At 51.6% G+C, this 24,404-nt stretch overlaps 5 protein-coding genes across 14 annotated transcripts in view; 2 read left to right on the top strand and 3 right to left on the bottom strand.

Annotated features, from left to right (window-relative positions):
- Positions 1-28: 28 nt before the first annotated feature.
- EMC9 (ER membrane protein complex subunit 9) lies at positions 29-3,046 on the top strand. Its single transcript, XM_027065464.2, has 6 exons — positions 29-145; positions 313-1,264; positions 1,407-1,483; positions 2,383-2,452; positions 2,542-2,636; positions 2,790-3,046. Exons 2-6 carry the CDS (start codon positions 1,067-1,069, stop codon positions 2,968-2,970), a joined length of 621 nt encoding a protein of 206 aa, XP_026921265.1. The 5' UTR covers positions 29-145; positions 313-1,066; the 3' UTR covers positions 2,971-3,046.
- PSME1 (proteasome activator subunit 1) lies at positions 3,026-5,839 on the bottom strand. Its single transcript, XM_015077347.3, has 11 exons — positions 5,655-5,839; positions 4,996-5,028; positions 4,789-4,851; positions 4,563-4,673; positions 4,429-4,474; positions 4,216-4,313; positions 3,903-3,971; positions 3,750-3,817; positions 3,589-3,643; positions 3,425-3,511; positions 3,026-3,251 (listed from the first exon to the last, which is right to left on the bottom strand). The coding sequence occupies exons 1-11, from the start codon at positions 5,691-5,693 to the stop codon at positions 3,171-3,173; spliced, it is 750 nt and encodes a 249-aa protein (XP_014932833.1). The 5' UTR covers positions 5,694-5,839; the 3' UTR covers positions 3,026-3,170.
- A 2,685-nt stretch (positions 5,840-8,524) lies between these two features.
- On the bottom strand, positions 8,525-10,441 carry FITM1 (fat storage inducing transmembrane protein 1). Its single transcript, XM_027065462.2, has 2 exons — positions 9,543-10,441; positions 8,525-9,162 (listed from the first exon to the last, which is right to left on the bottom strand). Exons 1-2 carry the CDS (start codon positions 9,806-9,808, stop codon positions 8,550-8,552), a joined length of 879 nt encoding a protein of 292 aa, XP_026921263.1. The 5' UTR covers positions 9,809-10,441; the 3' UTR covers positions 8,525-8,549.
- Positions 10,442-14,518: 4,077 nt separating this feature from the next.
- DCAF11 (DDB1 and CUL4 associated factor 11) lies at positions 14,519-22,875 on the bottom strand. 7 transcript variants are annotated; one of them, XM_015077333.3, is made up of 15 exons: positions 22,735-22,875; positions 21,879-22,246; positions 20,866-20,993; positions 20,504-20,631; positions 20,162-20,226; positions 19,753-19,853; positions 19,377-19,523; positions 19,109-19,163; positions 18,681-18,749; positions 18,292-18,349; positions 18,008-18,193; positions 17,418-17,571; positions 16,862-17,014; positions 15,475-15,581; positions 14,519-15,378 (listed from the first exon to the last, which is right to left on the bottom strand). In XM_015077333.3, the coding sequence occupies exons 2-15, from the start codon at positions 22,031-22,033 to the stop codon at positions 15,244-15,246; spliced, it is 1,641 nt and encodes a 546-aa protein (XP_014932819.1). In that variant the 5' UTR covers positions 22,034-22,246; positions 22,735-22,875; the 3' UTR covers positions 14,519-15,243. The 7 variants fall into 7 exon arrangements, 6 of the variants coding, with proteins under 6 accessions (XP_014932819.1, XP_014932822.1, XP_014932817.1 ...); XM_015077336.3 differs by having other exon boundaries at positions 21,879-22,085; XM_015077331.3 differs by having other exon boundaries at positions 21,902-22,085; positions 22,735-22,865.
- NRL (neural retina leucine zipper) overlaps positions 22,809-24,404 on the top strand; it is a 29,820-nt gene continuing 28,224 nt past the window's right edge. For 2 of the 4 annotated variants that reach the window (XM_053224304.1, XM_027065454.2), the window contains exon 1: positions 22,809-22,946. The gene's annotated coding sequence lies outside the window, so the exon portion shown is untranslated. The remainder of the gene's footprint in view (positions 22,947-24,404) is intronic. The other 2 variants (XM_053224306.1, XM_053224300.1) reach the window with 1 other exon arrangement.

Genomic DNA, 24,404 nt, shown 5'->3' with positions numbered 1-24,404 from the left:
TGCCTACTGGAAAAAATGGCTTTTGCGAAGACCCCTTATAGGGATAATCAGGCTTTGAACAGACAAGTAGAAAGCTCTGGCTGAGATCTGAGAATGAAGGAAGGAACAACACTTGTCATTAGCTCAGAGCAAGCCTGAAGAGGGGGTGAGTTTCACTGGGAGAATTAGGGGTGAATGGTGGGACTCCTCAAGGGATGACGGAGAAAAACGTTCCCAAGGCATTATGTTGAAGGAAATTATACTGCAGGACATTCATTAAGGGAAGGATGGGTCGGTAAATTTTCCTTTTTGTTCTCTTCCCCCTTCCTTCAGCCGATTGCCGTCTTTATTTCTGCAGAGAATACATTAAGGAAACCAAGGGGCATATATCCTGTAGTGGCAAAGGTAACACGGGTCTTTGGTGAAGGAGCTGGTCTAGAGTACAAATCCATTCATTCCATAGTAGGAGCAAGGCAGTCCGCTTCGTGCCCACGTTCGGAGATCCAGCGCTCGGAGACACCCGTCGCCGGGCGCGCGCTCCACCCCCTCTGGCTTCGCGGGGTCTGTGGGGGAAGAAGCACAGGTATCACACCCAGCCATCCTGCAATTCTGGGCCGAAGTCGTGTAGCCTAACCAATCAGTGAGCGAGCAGGTCTCTTCAGTTTTCAGGTGTGGGTTCTTTCCAGCGCTCGGGCGACCAAGGTGGGGCAAAGTGTGGACGCGGCCGATGATTGGGCAAAATGAGAACCTCTAAGCCTATCAAAGGGCACCACGTGGGCGGGACTCCAGAAGCTGGTACTGCTCTCTGCAGCAGGCTCTGAGCCCCCAGACTGGCGGGGATCTGCGGCCTCCCGATGCGGGCGGGCGGAGGCGGAGCTCGGCTTTGCAGCGTGCAATTCCCACCGCCTGCGCCCCAGGCCAGGTGGGGACCGGGCGCTGGGACCCAAGTCCCCCAGAGCCGGCTGGCTGCCTTCGAGCCGAGTCAGCGTCACGGCCGAATCTAAGTGAGGGGGCAGAGGGAAGGGACAAGGAAGGCTTCGGGGCACTGGAGAGAGCTTCGCGGACGAGAGCTGGGACCCCGCTCGCCATGGGGGAGGTGGAGATTTCGGCTCGGGCCTACGTGAAGATGTGTCTCCACGCCGCCCGGTACCCGCACGCCGCCGTCAACGGGCTCTTGCTGGCGCCCGCGCCGCGGTCAGGAGAATGCCTGTGTCTCACCGACTGTGTGCCCCTGTTCCACAGCCACCTAGCCCTGTCCGTCATGCTGGAGGTCGCCCTCAACCAGGTGCCGTCGCTGGACTCCCACTGACCACCGGGAAACCCCCTAACACCCCTAGCCCAAGCCCATCCCCGGTCTCTGGGCAGCAGTGCGCACCTACAGGGCGGGCGGCACGATTGGGTTTCTGATGGCCCCTTTCCCACGGCAGGTGGATGTGTGGAGCGCGCAGGCCGGTCTGGTAGTGGCTGGGTACTACCATGCCAATGCAGCTCTGGACGATCAGAGGTGAGTGGAGTAGCCAGAGGCAGAAGGCTAAGGGTTATGGGATGAGGGATCAAGAGAACCCTTCTTGGTCGTTCCTCCCATCTATCCTTCGTCGAATGCTTAGGAGCAGGTACTATATACACCAGGCACTAGGCTGAGTACTGGAGTGAAGGCATATAAAGAAATATGAAGGCGATCCCTGGAGGAGCTGTAGTGGGGGTTCGGGGGGATAGCTGTGTATAAGTAACAAGCTGACACCTGGCTTTAACTGAGGTGCACCCCCCTCCCCGCCAAGCGCTGGCAGAACCCAGAGGAAGCCCAACCAGCAATTTCGGGGGGGGGGGGGGAAGAAAATTCCTTATATATAGAAAAAGTTATATACTTACATATGAATCCCCTATCTGGATCAAATTATACACAGTTTTGTGATTTGCTTTTCCCTCCTCACTTAGTAAATATGTGCCATCTTTCCATCTCTAAAGATTTACCTTAGCCTGGCAGCTATATAGTAGGAGTATGGATGGATATACCATGATTTATTTCATGCCTTAAACATTGAGGTTGTTTCCATTTTTTTGTTAATACACACTGTCCAATTATTACAGTAAATTCTCTTAAGTGGAATTTCTGGGTCAGCATATGTATAGTATACTGCTTAAATCTGGGTGGTTATGCGAAATTACCCTACCAAAAGACCACCTTTGATTTTCACCTTGACCAGCAGTCTGAGCACCTGTTTTCCACAGCACCCAAGCATTAAGCAGTCGTGTATGAAGCTTCAAGCAGGCCTGACCCCTCAGACCAGTTACAGGGAAAGCCCACCACTGTGTCTTCATCTAGGAGACCTGTGAGGCCCAGCTCAGATGGACAGGGTCTATCTCTAGTCACCTCCTCACTCCTCTGATCTTCCCTCTACACAGCCCTGGGCCCTTGGCCTTGAAAATCGCTGGGCGGATTGCAGAATTCTTCCCTGATGCAGTACTTATTATGGTGAGGCTTGGGTTTCAGGGTGGGGACTTGGTGAGAAAATAGGAAGTGGGGTCCTTGAAACCCTCACCAGCCATTCCTTGTCCATACAGTTGGATAATCAGAAACTGGTGCCTCAGCCTCATGTGCCCCCAGTCATCGTCCTGGAAAACCATGGTCTCCGCTGGGTCCCCAAGGACAAGAACTTGTGAGTGCCCCACTCCCACCACCTCTTCTTGGAAACCCACAGCTCCTGGGCCTCCTTTGTCCTTGATCTTGCCCCAAGGGTCCTTCTCTAGACCCTAACCTCTGCCAAGTATCTGGCCCCACTGCCTACTGAGTTTGGGGGTTATTATTTCAGAGTGATGTGGAGGGACTGGGAAGAGTCACGGCAGATGGTGGGAGCACTATTGGAGGGCCGGGCCCACCAGCACCTTGTGGACTTTGACTGCCACCTTGACGACATCCGGCAGGACTGGACCAACCAACAGCTCAACACCCAAATCACCCAATGGGTTGGTCCCACCAATGGAAATACCTGAGTCAGGGCTGGGAGGTGGGAGGCAAAGGGTCAGGATCCAATAAAGATACTTGGGCTGAAGGGCAATGGTATGACTATTTATTGGGCCTGGGAGGCAGGGGAGGGAGAAACCTCAACAGGCTGAAGGTGGGGAAAGTCTGGAGTCCTGTGTAAAAGATAGGAAGGTCTCTGCTGGACCCATTACAGGATGAGAAGAGGCTCTCAATAAATCATTCCTTTTGTTTCTCCCCTCGGCTTCTTGAGCTTCTCGAAGTTCTTCAGGATGATGTCATATAACACAGCCTATGGGGCCAGAGAGGAGTGTGGGTAGCCACAGGCCCCTGGTGGCTCCTATACCCCATTTCTAGTCTTGTGGAGAGGCTAAGCTCTGTCACCCTTCACCCCCAGCCTATAGGGTCAGGGAGTAGGTGGCCTGGGAAAGCTGCCTCTGCCCACCCCTGCCCCTGCTTCCTCACATAAGCATTGCGGATCTCCATGACCATCAACCTGATGTCCCGGTACTCTGCCTCATCCAGCTCATGCACCAGCTGTCGATAATCACCCTGTGGGAGACTTGGATCAGGTCTGACTTCAGATGTGTCCTTCCCCCACCATGCACCCTGACTTGGGCCTCACCTACCACATGGGGCTGCTTGGCTGCTTTGGTCACAGCATCGCCCCGCTCAGAGAAATACCTGTAGGAAGCAGAAGGGTTGGGAGCAGAAGGAAGAGAGGGAGCCCAAGCCTCTGTCCAAGGAAAAGGCAGGGTATGCATGCAGGTGCAAGTGGGCAGTCACTCACTTGGAGATTTGCGTGTGGAAGCCTTCCAGCTTCGTGTGAAGGGCAGTCATCAGCTCAAACACCTTCTCCTGGGGAAAGAATGCAAGGGGAAAAGTGGAAAACAGTGCAGACTGAAGCAGTAAGGAGGGCAGAGGAGTGGGGTAGTGCTCTCACCTGTACAGCCACTCCAAAATTGTTCCCATCTTCAATTCGAGGTATCTGAAGCTGTAACCAGGTGGTGACCTGGAAGGAGGAAATGGTATCAAAGCCACATCAGCTCCCAACCTAACTCTCTGTCCTTTGCTTCCCTGCCCATGGCGAGGGAAGGCATGCCAAGTCTGTCCTGAGCCCCAAGGCCTAAAATTCTGGCTTCACTTGCTGTGCCCTCTCCTGCTAAGACGTGGCAGGTGCCAAGTGCTACCTGGCCCAGACCAAAGAGGACAAAGGGTTAGATCTGAAGCCTGGGGGTGGGAGTGGGAGGGCTCACCAGGTTGAGCTGCTCAATGACATCCTTGATCTCAGGCTTTAGACGCTGAAGGAGGACTACAATCTTCTCATTGCAGTTCACTGGGCCACAGGGAGGACCTACGCAGTGGGCAATGGGTCAGTCACCAGGCTGGAACTGTGTGAGGAGCAGGAAAGAGGAATCCCTACAGAGGAGTTCCTGGGATGTGAGACTCAAGTCCCTTCATAGTGGTACCTTTGTCTTCATCTTCCTCTTTCTTCTTTCCATTTTTGTCTTCCTTCTGCAGGGAGATAGGGGCTCTTGGGAGTCAGGCCTAAGGCTGATTTTCCCCATGGTTGGGTCCCTCCACCCAGCTCTTCCTGGCTTGCCTCCTGCTGCTTCTTCCGCTCCTCTTTCTCTTTCTCCTTGACTGGATCAGGCACTGGGATGTCCAATGGGGCCTTCAGATTGCTCAGGTTGGCTTCATTGAGAGCTGGCTCCTGGTGCAGGGTGGGAGGAGGGCTGGAGGCAAGGGCATCCCTCTCACCTCACTCTGATGGCCCCCCAGACTCTCCCCTCGATCCTTACTCTCTAGCTTCCTGCTGCCCCCAGTACCTTTAAAAATGCATCCAACTCAGAAATCTTCTTGGGGAAGTAGCTCCCCAGCAGGTTTTCTGTCTGTGTGAAGTGGGGGTGGGGGAAGATGGAGGTCAGAATAAAATGTTCTTCTGGCAGTGAAGCAGCGTTGACACTGCCCAGCAAGGAAGGGCTGAGTGGTGGGAGTTAGGTAGGGGTGGGGTGCTGATGGGCCAGGTTACCTACCTTGGTACACAGGTCTTCACGGAACACATCCACCTGTGGGACACAGGCAGCCCTTCACACACCTGGCTTTACGGCCAGTTCATTTGAGGACCGTTCCCTTAGGGTTGTATAGGGCCTGACATGGGGAAGGGGGTTGGGTTGGGGAGGGTGAAGTGGATTCCCTTGAGGCTGGATGCGGGGGATGAGAACATTCCTGGCCGTGAATGGCAGGTGGTCCAGGTGAGAACAGATCCCTCAGACTCAGAGCCCAGGTCTCCTGGGCTGTACAAGGAGGGGTCTAAGAGCCTCTGCGACTGGCACAGGCACGGCATGCTCTGTGGAGTGGGCCCGGGGCCCTCCGGTGGGAAAGGTCATGAGGTGGCAGAGCAGCTCCAGCATCCTGTCTGTATGTGGTCCCAGGCCCGCGCCAGCGGACTTCCCCTCCACGCCAGCTCTCCACTTCACCGCACCCCACTGAACCTCAGCCGCCTAGCTTATCCCGGCAGGTGGACCTCGCCCGTCTCCCTCCGGCACAGATGCTCCTGGCACAGAGGCTCGCGTGGGCTCCATTCGACCTCGACTGGACTCGCGACGGGGGTTGGGGGGTGGGTCATGGACGCCTGCAGCCTTTCAGAGCCACGCCTCCCTAATGGGCCCTTCCTCAAACCCGCAGCGCTCACCTTCGCTTGGGCTTCAGGCTGGACCCTGAGCGTGGCCATTGCCGGGGCGGGGGGCCTAGCGCCGCACGAGAACCGGAGTGCGCACAGGGAAGGAAAAGCGAAAGCAAACGCTCGCCCCCACCACTGCCTTCCTCGGTATCGGGGAGTGGAGGTACTGGAGGGGGCGGGGCCAGACGGGGAGAGGAGAGGGCGGAGCGGGGGAGGGCTGCAGCCGCGGCGGGGCTCCCCCTGGAGGCCGAGAGGAGCACTGCCACCGCCACCTCCGCGGGGCGACCGCCTCCACCTCGCAACTCTGCCCCCCAACGCTCAGCCACTCCCACCCCGCCGCCTACCTTCCCGCCTTTGGACTCGAAGCCTACTGTCACCGCCCCGCCCCCCGCTTTTTTTCAACTTCTCCTGTCCCCACGTACCGGGGGCCCGCCTCCCCGCCTCCCGGAGCCCATAGGCCGGCCAAGGCCAGTGCCCGCCTCCCATCTCCCTGCCTCCGCGTTCCGCTGGTTCTCTTCTGCTCCTGCTCTGCTGGGACCGTGATAAGCCTTATCTGGCGCTCTTTCGTCTTTTCTGGCCTCCCTACATAGCCCTGGCTCCATGGGCATCTGCTGGCCCATGCGGTGACATAAGACACTGTCACCACTCCAACCCAGGCCCCGGTCAACTCTCTCCTGGCCGTTGTTGTGGACTACACCCCTCGATACTCTCCGCACAGCGGTGGCATGAGACCCCTCTCTTGGCTTAAAGCCCTTTCTCAGCTTCCTGTTGACCTTAGAATGAAATCTAAAGGGCTTTCCTGGCTCATAAGGCTTGCCTGGCCTGCCAGTCACCTGTTTTTCAACTTCACTTTCCACTGCTTTCCCCTTTCATTACACTTGCAAATACCTGGGCCTTCCATTGTTGCTTAAATCTGTCTGGTGTTCATTCCTACCTCAGGGCCTTTGCCCTTACTATAATCCCTTTGCTTGACACACCCTTTCCCTGCCTTAGGTTCTCAGTTCAAATGTCACCTCTCCAGAGGGAACTCTCTCCAGTAAGTCTTTATTACAAACCAGCCTGTTTTAGTACATTCATAGCACTTAGCTCTCTGATATTAGCCAGTTTATTTATTTTTTTTGAGGATAGTGGTGGTTTAAGAGATTTTTTTTTTTAATGTTTATTTTTGAAAGAGAGAGAGAGAAAGAGAGCAAGCAGGGGAGGGGCAGAGAGAGAGGGAAACACAGAATCTGAAGCAGGCTCAGGCTCTGAGTTGTCAGCACAGAGCCTGACACAGGACTCTAACCGACCAACGGTGAGATCGTGACCTGAGTCGAAGTTGGATGTTTAACTGACTCAGCCACCCAGGTGCTCCATGGATAGTGTGGTTTAGACCAGGAGTTGGCAAACTTTTTCTGTAAAAAGCCAGATAGTAAATAATTTAGGCTTTGTGGGTCAATGGTGTCTGTAGTAACAACTCTGCCATTGCAGCAGGTATGAATGAATGAATACCTAAATGAATTAGTATGTCTAGGTTCCAATAAAACTATCTATGGACAATGGGCTTTAAATTCTGTGTAGTTTTCTCATATCATGGAATATTCTTTTTTTCAATCATTAAAAACTTAAAAATCTGGGCGCGTGGGTGGCTCAGCTGGTTAAGCGTCAGACTTCAGCTCAGGTCATATCTCAGGGTTTGTGGGTTTGAGCCCCACGTCGGGCTCTGTGCTGACAGCTCAGAGCCTGGAGCCTGCTTTGGATTCTGTGTCTCCTCTATCTCCACCCCTTCCTCGCTTGTGTTCAATCTCTCTCTCTCAAAAATAAACTAAATAAAAATTTTTTTTAATGTAAAAACTTTTCTTAACTCTCAGGCCATACAAAAACTGGCCACAGGAGGGCTGTAGTTGCTGGTCCTCAGTTTAGAGCACAGACAATGGACCCACATCGTGTGGGTTTATAATCCTGACTTTGATATTTACTAGCTGTGAACAAGTTACTTAACCTCTGTATCTCAGTTTTCACAACTGTACAGTAGGAATACCACCAAACCTACCTGATAGTGTTGGTGTTGTTATGAGGGCTAAATGTCTTAATTTATATGAAGAACTTAGAAACACTTAGAACTGTGCCTGGCACATAGTAAGCACAATAGAAGCATTTGCTATTATTTGTGAGTTTATCATCTGCCTCCCCCCTTAACCCATAAGCCTCCAAAGAGCAGAAACCTTGTCTTTTTTTTTTTTTTTGCTTTTGATTTATAATTATTATTTTTAAATGTCTATTTATTTTGAGAGAGAGAGAATGTGAGCAGGGGAGGGGCAGAGAGAGGGAGAGAGAGAGAATCCCAAGCAGGCTCTGTGTTGTCAGTGCAGAGCCCGACTCAGGGCTCCATCTCACAAACTGTGAGATCATGACCCGAGCTGAAGTCAAGTAGGATGCTTAACTGACCAAGCCACCCAGGTCCTCCAGAAACCTTGTCTCATTCATAAGGCATGGAACTCTGCTTGGGTCAATAAATACCTGTTAAATAAATGTGCCCAGATAGACAGGCCCCTGAGGAAGGCGGAGGGTGGGATTCAGTGCAGGAGGCAGGAAAAACAAATCAGCCAGGCTAGAGATGAAGCACCTGCCCAGCAGGAGTGCTGCCCATACCTAAGGGCACTTTTACCTGCTCTAACATCACCATTCCTTGACAGCAAAACCCTCCATGTAGCTTGAAGTCTGCAAGGACTGGGAGACTAAAAGGACAGCAGGAGGGATGGAGATCAAGCATAAGATAAGGAAGGATATTCAAAGTCCATAACAGCAAGGAATGGTTGAGGAACGCGAGACTGTCTGATTCTTTTCTTATCCTTCCCACCGTTTCTGAGTCCCCCCAACCAAATGATGAGAAGAGCCAGACCTAGGCCTGATTTGCCTTTATTTCTTTCAGTTATGCTTGCGGCTGGAGTGGGGCCGAGGGAAGAGCCCATGGCCCGGGCTCCCTGGAGACCAGGGCTGATGATACCAGCTGCCATAGGTGAGGTACCAGGCAAAGGTCCCCACTGCAGCACCCACCACCTTGTGAGTATACTGGTGGAAATAGATGACGGTACAGAGCAGCAAGAAGTTCCAGAGGCCCAGCAGCAGCACGTTGAGCAGGAAGACTAGGCGTAGGGGCGCCCCGGCTGGCAGCCCATGGGCCAGGTACTTGGCGAACACAGCGGCTTCCTCAGCCATGAGCAGACAGCAGAAGGTGAGCAGGAAGGTGTGGGAGGAGACCGTGTAGCCCCGCCACTGGTGGCCGGCTGCCAGGCAGCTGCGGCGGTCGGGAAGCTCGTGCAGCAGCAGGCCCTGGGGCAGAGGCTCGAAGCAGGAACCAGTCAGGTCCTCGATGAGCAGGAAGGCCCTGCCAGCCCCCCGCCACACTGCGGCCCCCACCACCAGCCGGCTCAGGTGCCGGGCAGTCACTGCCACGCGCCGGGTAGCCAGGAACACCACCAGCAACACGAAGCCCCCCAGGAAGGTGCACGTCCAGCCCCATGCCGAATTCACAAACTTTCTGTGGGCACAGGAGAAGGGAGGCTATTGGGACCCCTCAAGCCCCATCTCCCACCCCATCTGTGTTCCCATCACTGCTGTTCCCAGTCCTTGCATATCATCTCTGGTTCCATTTCCTCCCCCTACCCACCCCCATTCACTTAAACTTTGCCATCTCCTTAGGGGCCCATTCAGCCTTCTAGGACCCATATTTCCTCTTCAGCCCTGCTCCTGATTTCCCCTGTACCCCACAACTCTGTTCCCCTCCCCCTCCTCCCAATTTCTCCTCAACCTCCTAGCCTATTTTTAGTGTCCAGACTGGCAGGAGGACAGAAGCCTGGAGGAGGGAGCTGGGATCCCAGAGCACAGGGAGCCGGAGCCCACAGCCTCAAGTGGACTCACATGTTGAAGAAGTTGCCGTGGCTGGCGAAGATAGTCCGAGGGTTGACATGGAACTGCAGAAGGGGCCCAAAGATGACCACTGCTGCCAACCAGGCGTGGTAAAGGCGCCGTAAGCAGGGGCTGCCCAGGAGCCGGGCAGCCTGTTCACTTCCAAAGTACAGCAAGGCAGAGGCCACCCAGAGCAGCACCTTGACCAGGCAGCCCAGCAGTGCCCGGATTCGGGCCCCGGCCCCCAGCCCTGCCCCCACCACCGGCCCCCGCTCCATGTTCCCTCCCCTCCCCACTAACTGCTTGCTCTGCTGGGCAGCTGAGGAGGGGCTGATGGGGCCCCCCCTGGACAAGGACAGGCAGTGACAGGTGTGGCAGACACAGGGCAGAGCCCTGTTGGCAGCTGGCAGGCGGGGGAGAGGGGCGGGGGGCAGCAAGGGGCCAGGGCGGAGGGCTGCCACGTCAGCAGGGTCCTAGCCTTAGATGTGTGTCCTGACAGTGGCCTGTGTCCTTTCCTGTTAGCCCTGTGTCCCCTTGACTCTCTAGGTCTGTGTCCCCAGCTCCAACCCTGTTCTAGTTCTTGTTGGAGGGTAAGGTCTACTGTTCAGTGTTGTCTTTGTCCACAGTCTGCCTGGGTCTGCTTGTCTTTGTTTGATCAGCCAGTCACCCCCACCCCACCCCAAACTTACTTTGTTTGCTCCACAGGGAAATCAGGGGTCATGAAGATTCAGATTAACTAAATTTTGGAAATCATTAAAAATATCTGTGTCGGGGGGCACCCCAGTGGCTCAGTCGGTTGAGCGTCTGACTCCTGATTGTGGTTCAGTCATGATCCCAGGGTTGTGGGATCAAGCCCTCCATCTAGCTCTGGCTTAGCTTGCATGATCTCTCTCTCTCTCCAAATGATAAAGTTTTTTTTTTTTAAACTAAAAAACAAACAAAAAACCCCCCACAAAGAATGGTCTCACCTTAGATCTGATGTCTGGTGCATTGCATAACCACCATGGTTTATGTAGGGCCAAACTAGCCCCTCAGAGCTCCTCACACCAGACAGGGGCTGGGTCTGGGTCAAGCCCCTCGGGTCACGGTGCACCTAAGTGGATACCCCTGCTGATGTGCCTCCTCTGCCTGAGTTGGACACCGTGCCGTGCACAGACATCTCATGCATCCTGATTCAGGAGAGGGGCTAGATCCCACTGATGAAACAGACCCAGATTTTTTTTTTTTAATTTTACAGAGACTGTGAGCGGGGGGAGAGGGGCAGAGGGAGAGAGAATCTTGAAGTTTATTTATTTTGAGAGAGAGAGAGACAGCATGAGTGTGGGGGGGGGGGGGCAGAGAGAAGGAGAGGGAGAATCCCATGCAGTTTCTGCACTGCCAGTGCAGAGCTGGATGCAGGGCTCAGACCCATGAAGCTGAGAGATGATGACCTGAGCCAAAACCAAGAGTCTGGCACTTGATGGACTGAGCCACCCAGGCACCCCCCATTCCTTGGTGTTTATTATGATGGCCAACACATGAAATCGAAATGTCTGATGAAAGGCGTACTGTATGAGAGATGGTGGCAGCCCCGGTTGGACTTTCAGAACCCCAAAGATTAGGCTTAGTACCATGTGATGGGGGTGAAAGTGGAGACCCTACAAAAATCCCCAGCTTGGAGTCCATCAAAACCTTAGGTTGTGTCCACCTACCAGTTACCCTGGGTCCTAAGCCCCACAACTGGCCTCCCAGCCTGACCCCTGGGGCTAGAACCACAAGGAGGAGAGCAACCTAACCAAGGGACATCCCTCTTATTCAGTAAGTGTTCTGGGATACTTTTTTTGTCTGCCTTCCTCATTCCACAAAACTGTGGTGGGTTTTCAGAGCACAGTGGAGGCCCATGAAGTAGTGAAAAGAATGAGCAAGCAAGTACCCCTGGGTTCTGAACTGTGTGACTTTGGGAAAATCAACTAACCTTCCTTGGTCCTCCATGCCCTCATTCATAAACTGATCAACATTGACTAATCAATCTGATTCCTTCCAGATCCTAAAGCCATACCTCGACATAGTTCCTGTTTATGGACCCCAACATGAAGACCTATAGAACCTCTCACACATTTTTAAGTTGACAAAAAATTTTTCATTGTAATTAAAAAAAATTTTTTTTTAATGTTTTATTTATTTTTGAGACAGAGACAGAGCATGAACGGGGGAGGGTCAGAGAGAGAGGGAGACACAGAATCTGAAGCAGGCTCCAGGCTCCGAGCTGTCAGCACAGAGCCCAACGCGGGGCTTGAACTCATGGACCGTGAGATCATGACCTGAGTCGAAGTCGGACGCTTAACCGACTGAGCCACCCAGGCGCCCCCATTGTAATTTTAAATAGTTGCACAGAACATAATTTCCAACACATTTTCTATAGATCACTCTTTTAAATATACCCAATGGAATCGAAACCCTACAGTGACTATATATCTTACCATTATCCACTTAAAAAACACATGACAAGATCTTAATAGTCAGAAATTATATTTCTATTAGACTTCCCCTACAGAATTTATCCTAATGTTTTTGTGCCTGAAAGTTCTTTATTTTTTATTAATTTTTGTAATGTTTATTTTTGAGAGAGAGAGAGAGAGAGAGAGAGAGAGAGACAGAATGCGAGATAGTTTCACACTGAGAGAGAGGGAGACACAGAATCCAAAGCAGGCTCCAGGCTCCAAGCTGTCAGCACAGAGTCGGACACGGGGCTTGAACTCACGAGCTGTGAGATCATGACCTGAGCCAAGGTCAGATGCTCATCCGACTCAGTCATCCAGTCGCCCTCTGAAAGTCTTTTATTGATCACGTCTCTGCCAAAAAAAGTCTGTAACTTGAAGCTTAATTTTAATTTTTTTAAAGTTATTTTGAGAGAGAGAGAGTAAGTCCCAAGCAGCCTCTGTGCTGCCAATGCAAATTAAATTGCCAATGCAAATTAAAACGTTTTTCTTCTGGATAAAGTTTTCATAATAATTGTTAATAATATAAAATGTATAATTAGTACAGCAAAGATTTCACTTTTTTTTTTGTAGCTTTGGTTTTTTTTAAATTTAAACTTTAGTTAAAAAAATTTTTTTTAGGGGCGCCTGGGTGGCTTGGTCGGTTAAGCGTCCGACTTCAGCTCAGGTCATGATCTCATGGTCCGTGAATTCGAGCCCCACGTCGAGCTCTGTGCTGACAGCTCAGAGCCTGGAGCCTGCCTCGGATTGTGTCTCCCTCTCTCTCTGCCCCTCCCCTGTTCATGCTCTGTCTCTCTCTGTCTCAAAAATAAATAAACGTTAAAAAAAATTTTTTTTTTAAATTTTTTTTAGTTAGTTAACATACAGTGCAATATTGGTTTCCGGAGAATTTGGTGAGTCGTCACTTCCATGCAACACCCAGTCCTCATCCCAACAAGTGCCCTCCTTAGTACCCATTACCCATCTAGCCCATCTCCCACCCACCTCCATCAATCCATAGTTTGTTCTCTATCATTAAGAGCCTCTTGTGGTTTCCCTCTCTTCTCTCCCCACCCCTTCCCCTATGTTCATGTTTTGTTTCTTAAATTCCACATGAGTGAAACCATGTGGTTTCTCTGACCAATTTATTTCACTTAGCGTAATACACTCTAGTTCCATCCACATCATTACAAATGGCAAGATTTCATTCTTTCTGATCGCCAAGTAATATTCCATTGTATATATATGTATACCTCTTCTTTATCCAATCATCAGTCAGATTTCACATATTCCTGATAATTAATAAGCTAAAATTGTATTGGAAATTCATCTCTTTTTTTAAAAAAATTTTAATGTTTATTTTTGAGAGAGAGAGAGAGGGGGAGAAAGAGAGAGAGGTGGATGGAGCACAAGTAGGAGAGTGGCAGAGAGAGAGGGAGACACAGAATCTGAAGCAGGTTCCAGGCTCTGAGCTGTCAGCACAGAGCCTGACACAGGGCTCAAACCCATGAACCATGAGATCATGACCTGAGCCGAAGTCAGATGCTTAACTGACTGAGCCACCCAGGCGCCCTGGAAATTCATCTCTTGATATGAAGAATGGATGGTCCTTGAGGCCTTGATTAAAGGAGCCTTTGAGGATATTAAAAATTGTAATTTGCTTCTGGAGGTAATACAGGTTCTGTGTGAGATGGGTGGCATCTCTGGGGTGAAGTGACAGAAGGGGAATGAGGAGGCCCAGTAGGAAGGGAGACAGGCATGATAGTTTCACATTAGGCAGATCAGTCAGAGGAAAGAGATCACATGTGGGCCGAGCAGCTGGAGAATCTACTCTTTTAAAACTACCTGTTTTGCTGTGAAAGACGAATCCCTTTTACCCCTTGCTGTGTCTTTGAGAACACTTGGAGGTGTGTATGCTGGTTTGCAAATTGCATTAGGGATAATGAAATATCACAAAGAAAGGTAGATCAGAGCTGGGTGTGGACCCTAACCAACTCTCCTTCTGACCATAAACCATGGGTTTGCTCTGTCCCACCCCAAAGATATTTTTGGCAATCTATTATATCTGGGGCATGTTGCCTGACCTCTTCACATTGCCATTTCCTCACCTGTACAAAGGGTGGCTGTGAGGGTGGATGAGGTCCTCAGTGTGAAGCACCCAGATGGGGCCTGGCATCAGTGCCCATCCAGTTCTCTCTGGCTCTGAGCTACTTCTCATAGACCGCACCAGCTCCAAGGCCAGCCCCAGAACAAAGCTGATGTGGGTGTTCCAGGTTCTAATCTAAAATGCACTTACTTCCTGCTATCTCAATTTCTACTTGCTGGAAGTTTCTGAGTTCAGTGAGGGAGTTGCCTGTTGCAGAGCACAGTTAACAAATGATTTTGGCATTTCTCTTCATCTTGGGGGCATCAAAGGGGTGTTTTCTCCCACAGAGAAGCATATCTGAAGGCTTTGTGGATACTACTTTCTTGAAGTGAGAGGATAAAAGGCCTTAGACAGGAAAAAGAATGAGACAGAGACAGACACTGAGCCAGGTTCCCACAGAGAATTTATTGAGGGAGCCAAAGCCAGTGAGAGGACGAAGGAGTCCTACTTCAACATCCCTCCTGGAAGCTGCTGGCCTCCAGCATGATGGAAGTCTGGGAAGGGAGGGCCTGCCCTGTGTGGGGCCACATGGAGCCTCTCACACCACAACCTGTCCCACCCCAAAGACCCAGACATAGAGAGAGAAGATCTAATTCCCACCCAGGAGGGTGCTAACGATATGCCTTACTCATCCCACCCTCCCCTAAACGGCTAGAGCTCTAGCCTTCAGGACCTCTGGAAGAAGGGCCAGGATGCCTGGCCCTCGGATTGGCCAGTCTAATCCTCAACATGAAGGCCAGGGAAGGGTCTGGCTGACAGCTCAGTTCAGACCTGGCCCCGGGCATCTATTCTAGGAGCTAACACTTAACATCCAAACATGATTAAAAACACTCAGGACAGTTCTCCTGCTGACAAAGGCCACACCCCAGATAATGGCAGTCCTGCCAAACCCTGGCCAGAGATAGACACCCAAGCCACTGGGTGTGAGCACATGAGGAGACAGAGTTACTCTGCCCCTTGGGGAGGCCCTTCTAGGGCTCAGCTAGGGCCCCAAAGCCTGGGCTTGTGCTCCTCCCCATCCAATGCTAGGGATTCCCCCACAGATCTCCCGGAAGGGAGGAGGCAGAGAGCTTGTAAGAGGCTCACCGGTGTATGGGGCTGGAGATCAGGTCTACTGGGGTGAGGAAAAGGCTGCAGAGGGGTGGGGCACTGGGGCAGGGGCGCTGAGGGGCTCCTCAGATTCTGGCATGTCGTCCTGGAAATACTCGGCCTGGCGGTACTGCCAGAGACGCAGGTTCCCATCCCACTGCAGGGCAGAAGGTGGCAAGTAGTCAGGGGGTGCTGCCCTGCCTAGGTCCAAGTCCCAGACATGCACTGGCCCCCCCAACCCCTGCCACCTCACCGAACTGCTGACAATCTTTTCCTCAAAGGGGTGCCAGCTGACGTCACGCACGCAGGCCTTGTGGTTGGTCAGCTTCTTCACGATGTGGCCGCTGAGGAGGTCGTACACTGTCCAGGGAAGGTCAGAGTGGAGACGGGGCTGCCAGAGTACCTTCTAAATACCCCTCACAGTTCCTGAACAGTACTGCTTACCTCTAGGGCAATTTCCCCACTTTCACAAGGAGCAAAGCCCACACCAGAGGATGATGTAATTTCTCTTTCTTTTCCCTACCTCGGCTTGAGTGTGTGGTCTGGCAGAGCTTGGATACCTCTCCCTGGCCCTTACCTAAACTTCACAGGGTCAAAAGTTAAGAAAATGTAATGTGGCTTTAAAGCTCTTTACAACAATTTTCTATGAAACCCATAAGATATGGAAGGCACAACAAAAGTGAACAATGGGCTATCTGCACAGACACCCGAGTCTTTTGGAGTCTTCTGGACAGGGGTGCATCTTCCTTTCTGAGTGGGCCCCTGAGTGCCTCCCTAGGTATGGCACTGTCTTAGGCTCCTCATAGCTGTACATGTATTTGTGTCTTTCTGCACACTTTCTGCTTTAATGACTGCATGTCCTTTACTATGAGCTTGTCTTCTTGTGTCATCCTATTTGTCCCTGCCCTCCATTTCCGCGCCCCCCCCCCCCCCCCGCCGGCTTTTCATCTGCAATCTCTTTCTTTCCTTGACAGGCTAAAAAAATAGAACTAAGTATATTTTTGGCAATCTATTATTATATTTACTAAATAGAAGCCTATGTTCCTTCTTTTAATGTTTATTTGTTTTGAGAGAAACAGAAGGTGAGTGGGCAGGGGTAGAGAGAGAGGGAGACACAGAAGCTGAAGCAGGCTCGAGGCTCCGAGCTGTCAGCACAGAGCCTGACGTGGGGCTCGAACTCACGAACCATGAGATCATGACCTGAGCCGAAATCGAAAGTCAGACGCTTAACTGACTAAGCCACTCAGGTGCCCCTATGTTCCTTTTCCTAATTTAACATGTTAGGGTGTCTGGGTGGCTCAGTCGGTTAAGCGTCTGACTTTTGATTTCGGCTCACGTCATGATTCCAGGGTCATGGGATTGAGCCTGCGTCTGGCTCACGCTGGGCGTGGAGCCTGCTGGAGATTCTCTTTCTCCCTCTCCCTCTGCCCCTTCCACACTTGTACTCTCTCTTAAAAAAAAAAAAAAAGTGCTAGTGAATACAATGTTTTCTACTTCCCTAAGCCTAACCTGCTCCAAACTGAATTAAATCTCACTTATAGTCACCATCAAGACATTTAAGGTGGTTACTGGTAACAGGTGAAATGCCAGAGAAATATTCCTGCCTTTCCCAAGGCCCCCTCTTCTGACACAATCCTTACCGACAACTTTGCCAGTAGAGCAGCCACTGTAGATGAACTGCTGGCCGGTGCTATGGGTGGGGGAGAATCGGCAACGGATAAGGGTATGCAGCACCCCATGGCCCCGGTAGGTCATCAAGGAGCTGTCTCCTGGAAGTTTCAGTTTCCGCCAGGCTGGGTAGGGATGCATGGAGAGCCCTAGGTTAGGGAGTCTGGATTCTCCTGTATCATCAGTCCTCAGCAAAGACTGATGCTTACAGATAACTGCCTTTCCAGTCTCCGACTGGTGGCTCCTTCCCCACCTAATGTTCACCAATATGGCTCAGCATGCTGGTTGTGAAGATACTGAAATACTTTTTGTATTGGTTGTTTCTGAGTGAGCCCCAGCCCCGGGAACCCCAACTCTCCCCAGAGTTCAGCAAAGACTTCATGTCTAGCAAGAGGGAGTTGGGGAGAGGGACCCAGGCTACGGTCACATCCACTGCGCCTATGCCAGGCCTTACCAGGGGTTAATTATTTTAACTACCACCCCTGACTCTTTATTCTCCAGATCTCAGGTTCTACCTTCCACTCTCACCTTTTTTGGGTACCTGCTGCCAGCGGTAGTCCCAGTTTTGCTGTGTGGCAGCCTGCCGTGAGGCTTCCATACCTTCCCGACTAGAAAAGCGTCGGATATCCCAGAGCTTGATGGTCTGGTCTTTGGAGTTGGAGATGAGATACCGGGCATCACCCTGTGAATCCCCAGATGGGGAACAAGGTGTCAGAGTTTGCAAATATCGGGGTCTGTCAGTCCAGCTCTGCTTCTCCAGGTGAGGGGGAAGAATGTCAGTCCTTTGACTTAGCTTGCCTCTTTCTTCATCCAGGTGAGCTCACCATTGGTATTCTACCACAGATCCCACCCCCTGGCTAGCTTTCCCCTTCTTTGCCCAGGGACTGGCTGGGCCTCCTATTCTATCCTGGATTAATTGTCTTCTTTCCTTCCACAGAAAGCCCTGCCTTGCTCCTTGAGGACTGGTGAATACAGATGGAGCTCATGTTTCTCGGCTTAAGCCCCTTCCCTAAACTCCAGCTCTTGCAAACCTTAGCTAATAAGGAGCTTGGTGAGTTTCCATGCCAGTCCACTTTGACAACTATAACCTGGCTGTGCGGTTCTGCTTCCCTGCCCACCTTGCTGTCAATGAAGGTGATGCCGTCCTGGTGTCCAGCCAGTGCACCCACGGGCTTAGGGTCATCCTCCCGCATGGTGCGTCGATCCCACACTTTGCAGATGGCATCATCACCCCCAGAGAACAGGATTTGGGAGCTTATGTCAGCAAAGGCCACTGCATTCACATCATCCTCATGGGACTCAATCTAGCGAAGAAGGAAGCCAGAACACCTAGGACCTCTTTCTAGGTCTTCTAATAGGCCAAAGACCAGGAAGCAGAGGCTCTAAGTTTCAAGGACATTACCTGAAGGGTGCGCCGGTTCTGTTCTCGATCAAAGACGTATAGGCAGCCATCATTGGCCCTGAAAGGGAAGGGATAAAGAGGGTCCTGGAGCCAGAACTGAGAGGACTTATGCTGTGTATGCTCTAGAGAGTCCCTGTTGCAAAGTCCTGCTGAGGGGCAAGCCCTGGTCTCTTCTTACACAGGAGGTGGGAAAAAAGTTAGCTGTGTTTTTGCAAGCAGGTTTGAGACGTCCCATCTCACGCTGGGGAAACAGTGAGCAAGAGGTGAAGCAACTCGTAAACCCTGACCTTGGAGAAGGGCTGGTTGTTTCTCCATAGTGGGGTCCAGTACAGTCTCTGGGAGAACTCCTACCTCATTAATTGAGGAGTGCATCCCCTACAAATACTCACCCTCCTAACACTTCCCGTCCATCTGAGGAGACAGCGATGGAAAAGACAGCAAAGCGACGCTCATCTGGCCTGAAAAGAGCATAGAAGGAACTGGGTTAAGTGGACTCCCCTCAGCCTTTGTTGATCTGCACAGAATCTGATGAGGATTGTAAGGCACACTTCTAAGGGGAAAAGGAAGTCCGGCTAATGCGTGCCAGAATGTGGATCACCTCAGTGAGGACGCGGAAATAATCCCGCAACCATCTGTTTTACCCTGGTTCTCTGGCTGAAAAGGATGGGCGCTTCCCTCCCAGGAATCCGCACAGAGACACTTGCAACCAGTGTACTTTCTCCCTCTAAGCAGGAGTTCCAGTTCAGGAGGTTTGCTCCTGGAGAGCCTTCCTCTTGAGAAGTTTCTGATGAGTCTGCCCAAGGAGGGAAGCCAGTACCTTAGATCCAGGGCAGTGTGTGTGTCTCCCTCCCCGTAGATGTTGCAGATATGAACTAAGAAAGGCAAGAGAGACAAGAATCTTTCAGAGCTGGGGGAAGGAGGGTGGAAGTGAAGCTGGGCAGGAGATGGAACAAAGGGCAAGGATGTCAGACCCTGGGAGTGATCCTCCCAGGAGAAGGGATAAAGTCCTGGCACAATGGACGTGGGCATTCGGGAGACCTTGGGTCCTGGGCTGGAGAGCCAGTAGAAGTCTGGGGCATACTCACTGTAATCAGACCAGCTGGAATATAGGAAGTGGTTCCCATCAGGGGTGAAGGCCACGTCCAGTACGCTCCAGCCTACATCCCGGGCCTTGATGCTCTTGAATTTATGAAAGCGGCCATACCGGCAGTCATACAGTCGGATTGTCTGGTCTGGGTAAGTGGGGATCAGGCAGAATTAGGGAACCCTCTTCTTGCATCCTCTCTAGATCTGACCTCTCCTTCTCTGTACATCTGTGGAATCTTCCCTTGATCATGGGGAATGTGTTCTGGCTAAGCATCCTAACCCAGGGTCAGCGTTCCCTCAGTCTGAGGCTTTCTAGCCTCAGTCAGGGGGTATATTCCTTGTTTCAGGGTAGTTCGTAGGACCAGGGACTGGTACCTTGGCAGGCAGACATGAAGATCTGACCATCTTTGCTGTAGATGCCGCAGAAAGCTTTCTGAGAGTAGGTATCAGTGAAACCCAGATCGTTGGGCAAGAAGCTGGGGAGGGAGAGGGAAAGTGAAGGTAAAGGTTGCTGAGGATGAGGATTATCCCGGTTAGCAGAATCCTAATAGAGCTGGGTGTGAGTACGAGGGCGAACTTCCCTTTTGGCCTGGGGTATAATCCCTGTTCTTACAATCATTTGTTTGTCTTCTCAGTTCCTATGCTTTTCCAGTTTGTTTACTCTCAAACTTTGACCCCATTTAACTTTAATATCCCTGACCATCCTTTTATACCTGTCCCTTCAAAGTTTAGGGGATAAAACCTATCTGGCCCTTAGAGTCTCTCCACCAAGCCCCATACTCACTGAGACATCATTCGAGACCGTTCTCCAAGGGAGAAGCTTCCCCGGTGGCAGAGGCCCCGTTCTCTCTAAAGGAAGGGATTGGGGAATATTGCTAGCACAAACAGAGGGCCACTGCAGCCACACCAAGCCCCCTCCTCCAAAGAGATTGCTCTCGCTACAGAAATAGACACCACACACACTAGTGTGTCCCACCAAACTCCGACGTAGACTGGCTAAGAAGTCTCCAGCTCCAGCACTTGAGGCTTCCTTGGAAAGTTTATTTCCCTCTTCTCTGGGGCAGACAGAGTTTCTGGCTACCTCAGGAGGCCTGCTGCCAGGCTGGGTGGAGGCTGAGAGGCCTACCTGGTGCAGCATTTGAGGAAAGCTGTGCTCCCGGGCTGCCCGTCTAAGCCCCAGCCGCCCTGTGGCCAATTCCACTTGTGTCTTGATCTCATTGCATTCCAGCTCCCGGGTGTCAGGAGTTGCGTCCACTGTGAGTATCAAGGAGAAGTTTCATCCTAGGCTTTGCAGCCGCAGAACTGTGCTCCAGCCCACTCAATGTGGCCGAATATACTACAGCTGTGAAGGCTCCCTCATTCCCTGAGTTATCTCATCTTATTTCAGTTTAACATATGTTCTTACAAAAAAAAAATCAAAAGAAAAGAAAAAGGATTTTCTAATGAAAGTCTTCCAATGTTAGGGTTTCAGTCTGCCTTTCCTCTTACCAGGTGGGTTGTATCGGTCCCCAAGACGGCCATCCCAGGCACTGTCATGCTCTTCCTCCGAGTCTGAGAGGGCCTGGATGAGTTGTAAATTTGCTGCACCTCCTCCCTGCACCAACCTCACTTGGCCTCTATGGAGAGATGCCCATGATAAAAGGGAGGATCCCTTCCCCAAACCAACCAAATTCAGAGTCAGTGGCTATCCACCTACTACTCAAACCCTACACTGTCCCTGTTTTGAAGTTTGAGGCTGACTGGACCTTGGCTGTAATATTCAGTCTCCTATAAGATACAGTAGGAAACGAATCTTCATGCTTACAGCAGGAGCGGAGAACCGCAACATTCCGTGGATGTTGACAAACCTACTAAACTGACTTCCTAGGGAGCTAAAAGTTTTAAGAGCATTTCCTTCTGAGCCTCTTGCCTGAGGAGTCCAGAATAGAACTAAAGGGATCCCCAGGCTTGTCTTCTTGCCAAGGAGCTACAGCTAAACAACAAAGCCAGTGGCAAACCTTTTTGGTTAAGTGCTGGTGGTCAATTTCCTCAAAGCATTCTTTCCTCAAGAACAGGGTTAGAGTTAGGTTAATTTAAACTTGTTTTTCAAGTAAGTCCACATGGCCTCATATCACATGTCAATAACTTCACAGAAGTTGAACACCCACCTCCCCAGCTCTTCTCTTTACCCCTCACATCACTCCTCTTCCATCAGGGCCCCATTTTCATTTTATTTTTTACTTACTTGGAAAATAGCTTACATTTGTGTAGAAACAGCTAGAGAGGCTCCCCTGAACAGTTCCCTCAAACACAGAAGTGAGTTTGTCTTCGTGACCCTCCCTAATTAAGAACTACTCTTGTTGTGTATTGAGATGAGTGCCATGAATGTCCAGAAGGGAAGCTCAAACAGAACAGCTGGTCTGGGCTAATCCCATTCCCTATCCTCTTCAACTTCACTGCCTGGAGTTGGGATCAAGGGACTGTGGTGGTCCCTGGTGGGGACACATCAGAGGGTAAGTTACCTGCGGAGGAGATAGGCCAGTACCTGGGCCAGATCCACATCTTCATCCTCCTCTTCCTCTTCCTCACTCCGACGCAGGCTAGCCCCTCTTCGGGGCAAGCCCTCGGAGGGGTCTCCGGACCCAGTTCCTGCGCTACTGCTGTTCCGTGATCCCATCTTCTGATCACAGCATCATTAGGTCCTGTGCAGGGACTCCTCGTGTCACCTCCTTGGGTTTGATGAAAGCAAAGCCTGCTCTAGAAACACCAGTGTCTCCTGAGATAGAGAGGTAGCTATCTCTAGGAGGGCGACCCTTCCTAGGGACTGAGACCCCTTCTCTTTAGCCTGTGACAACTCCCAAGGCTTCAGGACCACAAACCTTCCCCAATCCTGTGAAGCAAAAAAAAAAAAAAAAAAAAAAAAAAAAAAAAATCAGAGAGTGAAGTCTAAGGAGCTACCCTAGCTCACCAATGAGAATCCTTTGAAGAGGAATTTCTCAGTTTTCTACCTCAAACTCACCTATCAAAGTCCCTGGGGGGAGTAGGTGGGTGAATTCCCAGGTAATCTCTCTGGCTGACCAATCAAAACCCCTCGCGGAAGAAAGCGCCTCATTAGCTTATCTCATGTAACCAATCAGAAGCCTTAAGGCTCTGAGACCCCCCGACGCCCCCCTTACCGACCAATCAGAGCGCTTCTTTGCGAAAGCGGGCAGCAGCGACAACCAATGAAGTTAGAATTCAGCCTAACACCCCTTCCTTCCTCGCCTCACGCCCACGTGGTGTGCTGGGGGTGTGTACGCCAAGTGGGGGAGGCAGGGAGAAGCCGAGAAGCCCCTCCCACTGAAGCCGGCGGTTACTGCCGCGCGCGAAACCACCCACCAGCCAGGAGCGGTCGCAGGACCCGCAGCAGCGCGAGGCCTTGTTTACACCGACTGCGGCCGCAGCGTTGGCCAACTGCTCCTCCGTCACGCGCCTCCTCCGTCATGCATCTCCTGGCTTCCCGGCCGGAGGACTGCCGACGTCACGCGTTGCCCCTGACGGCCCCGCCCCCTTGGCCCGCCAACTGGACAGCTGAGCACAGTGATTGACAGGTGGGCGGGAGAAAGTGCGTGAAGGGTGGGAGGGGAGGAAAAGCGCGCGACAGAGGTGGGGCGTTCGCTCTTCCTTGGGAGGAGTAGTGGGGAACCGGCTACTTCCTGATTCGGAGACAACGGAACTAGGCTTGATGGGTGAGGGGCGGGGCTTGCAATAAATTCGCTACCTAGAGGTGTCTTACCGAGGGATAATTTGCCGTCGGCCCCTAAAGTTCTTTTGCCTTCGCAATTTTCAGACGATCTCTAAGGGCCTCCCTTTCGCCTTCCTCCCGACCCGGCTCCAGCCTTATTTTGCTGGCTGTAGCTTCAGTCAGCCCGGCCCTAAGGGGTGACCGGTGCCTTTGGGGTGTGATCACGTCACACAAGGGGATCTAGGCCTCCACACCCTCGCTTCCGGGTTTAGCTTCCGGAAGCCTTGTTTTGTGGGGACTACCTTTTCTAGACCACCCTTTAGTTGCTTTGGCAACTTTTCAGATGACTCCTGGCTTCCCTTCGCGGTCTTTGCAGACGCTCCCTAACACACCCGTGGGTTTCTAGGGGCCTTTCCGGTTCCGTCTGTTCCCCTTGGAAGCCTCTCGGCTCTCCGGGATTTGCAGACCTTCCCTAGACCCTAGGTCCCCGGCGTGCCGCCTCCGCTCTGGGAGTCCGGCGAGTGCACGAGCGCCGCCTCCTATCCTTCCTCCGGGTTTATGAATAAGCGGCTGAGTCCAAGGCCAGGACGTGCTACGTCTCGGGATCTTCTCCCAGGCTGGAAGTCGAGTGTCCTCGCCGCGCCAAGTGCAAAGGTCCGGGGTCCAAGCTGCACTTCAGCGCCTCTAGTCCGCGCTCTTTTATAAGTGTTAACTCTCCCTGGGCCCCTGAGGTCAGGAATGGGTGTGGTCAGACCCGAGGACGCCTCTAGGTCTCTAGACCGCTAGATGAAAGCTTGTCGTTTCTGGTCGCTAGAGCCGTCATCTTAACGGGCGTGCGATCTGTACTGGACCCTACTCTTGGTTTAATGGTCTGCTCTCGCCAACTGAAATGCCTGCTTTTTGAACAAGCACCTCGCACTTTAATCTTGCTGTGGGCTGTACTAATTATGTAGTAGATTCTGCCGGTCCCCCATCTCTGATTGTCAGGTAGCTTACTAACAGTTTCCCTGTAACGTTTATTGAGACCTTAGGATTCTGTCGTTTCTGGGCTGTCCAGCCTGGAAAATCTGAAATCATTAAAAGAAGAATTTATTTTCTGTTTGCCCTTTTAATACAGTTCTTCAAGTCTTAAAGATTAGTTGAAGTTGTTTTCACCGTAACCACCCAAAATCAAAATTTCATTACTTCATGCCTCTCCTATTTGATCTGCTGGAAGTGTTTTTCTCTGATAGCATTTAGTTCTAAAGAACCTACAAATGGTTCACTTTTGTTTATTGTTTCAGATACAAACTTCCAAATCTGGTTGTCTTATTTTTTTATCGGC

Source organism: Acinonyx jubatus, chromosome B3 (genome assembly GCF_027475565.1).
Source record: "Acinonyx jubatus isolate Ajub_Pintada_27869175 chromosome B3, VMU_Ajub_asm_v1.0, whole genome shotgun sequence".
Taxonomy (NCBI): domain Eukaryota; kingdom Metazoa; phylum Chordata; class Mammalia; order Carnivora; family Felidae; genus Acinonyx; species Acinonyx jubatus.
Note: the sequence above shows the minus strand (reverse complement) of the source record. Positions and strands in the feature narration are given on the sequence as shown.

What these genes read in the sequence shown, in the direction of transcription:
- EMC9 (XM_027065464.2), top strand. Translation starts at nt 1,067, where the DNA reads ATGGGGGAGGTGGAGATTTCGGCTCGGGCCTACGTGAAGATGTGTCTC. An exon ending in GCAGCTCTGGACGATCAGAG is followed by an intron (nt 1,484 to 2,382) that starts GTGAGTGGAGTA and finishes CCCTCTACACAG; the next exon opens with CCCTGGGCCCTTGGCCTTGA. An exon ending in GTCCCCAAGGACAAGAACTT is followed by an intron (nt 2,637 to 2,789) that starts GTGAGTGCCCCA and finishes TTATTATTTCAG; the next exon opens with AGTGATGTGGAGGGACTGGG.
- PSME1 (XM_015077347.3), bottom strand. Translation starts at nt 5,693, where the DNA reads ATGGCCACGCTCAGGGTCCAGCCTGAAGCCCAAGCGAAG. An exon ending in GTGAAGACCTGTGTACCAAG is followed by an intron (nt 4,852 to 4,995) that starts GTAGGTAACCTG and finishes CACTTCACACAG; the next exon opens with ACAGAAAACCTGCTGGGGAG. An exon ending in AGAGGAAGATGAAGACAAAG is followed by an intron (nt 4,314 to 4,428) that starts GTACCACTATGA and finishes CCCACTGCGTAG; the next exon opens with GTCCTCCCTGTGGCCCAGTG.
- FITM1 (XM_027065462.2), bottom strand. Translation starts at nt 9,808, where the DNA reads ATGGAGCGGGGGCCGGTGGTGGGGGCAGGGCTGGGGGCCGGGGCCCGA. An exon ending in CACGGCAACTTCTTCAACAT is followed by an intron (nt 9,163 to 9,542) that starts GTGAGTCCACTT and finishes CTGTGCCCACAG; the next exon opens with AAAGTTTGTGAATTCGGCAT.
- DCAF11 (XM_015077331.3), bottom strand. Translation starts at nt 22,840, where the DNA reads ATGACGGAGGAGGCGCGTGACGGAGGAGCAGTTGGCCAACGCTGCGGC. An exon ending in TTCCTCAAATGCTGCACCAG is followed by an intron (nt 20,227 to 20,503) that starts GTAGGCCTCTCA and finishes CCCTTCCTTTAG; the next exon opens with AGAGAACGGGGCCTCTGCCA. An exon ending in GCAGCAGGTACCCAAAAAAG is followed by an intron (nt 17,015 to 17,417) that starts GTGAGAGTGGAA and finishes ATCCCTACCCAG; the next exon opens with CCTGGCGGAAACTGAAACTT.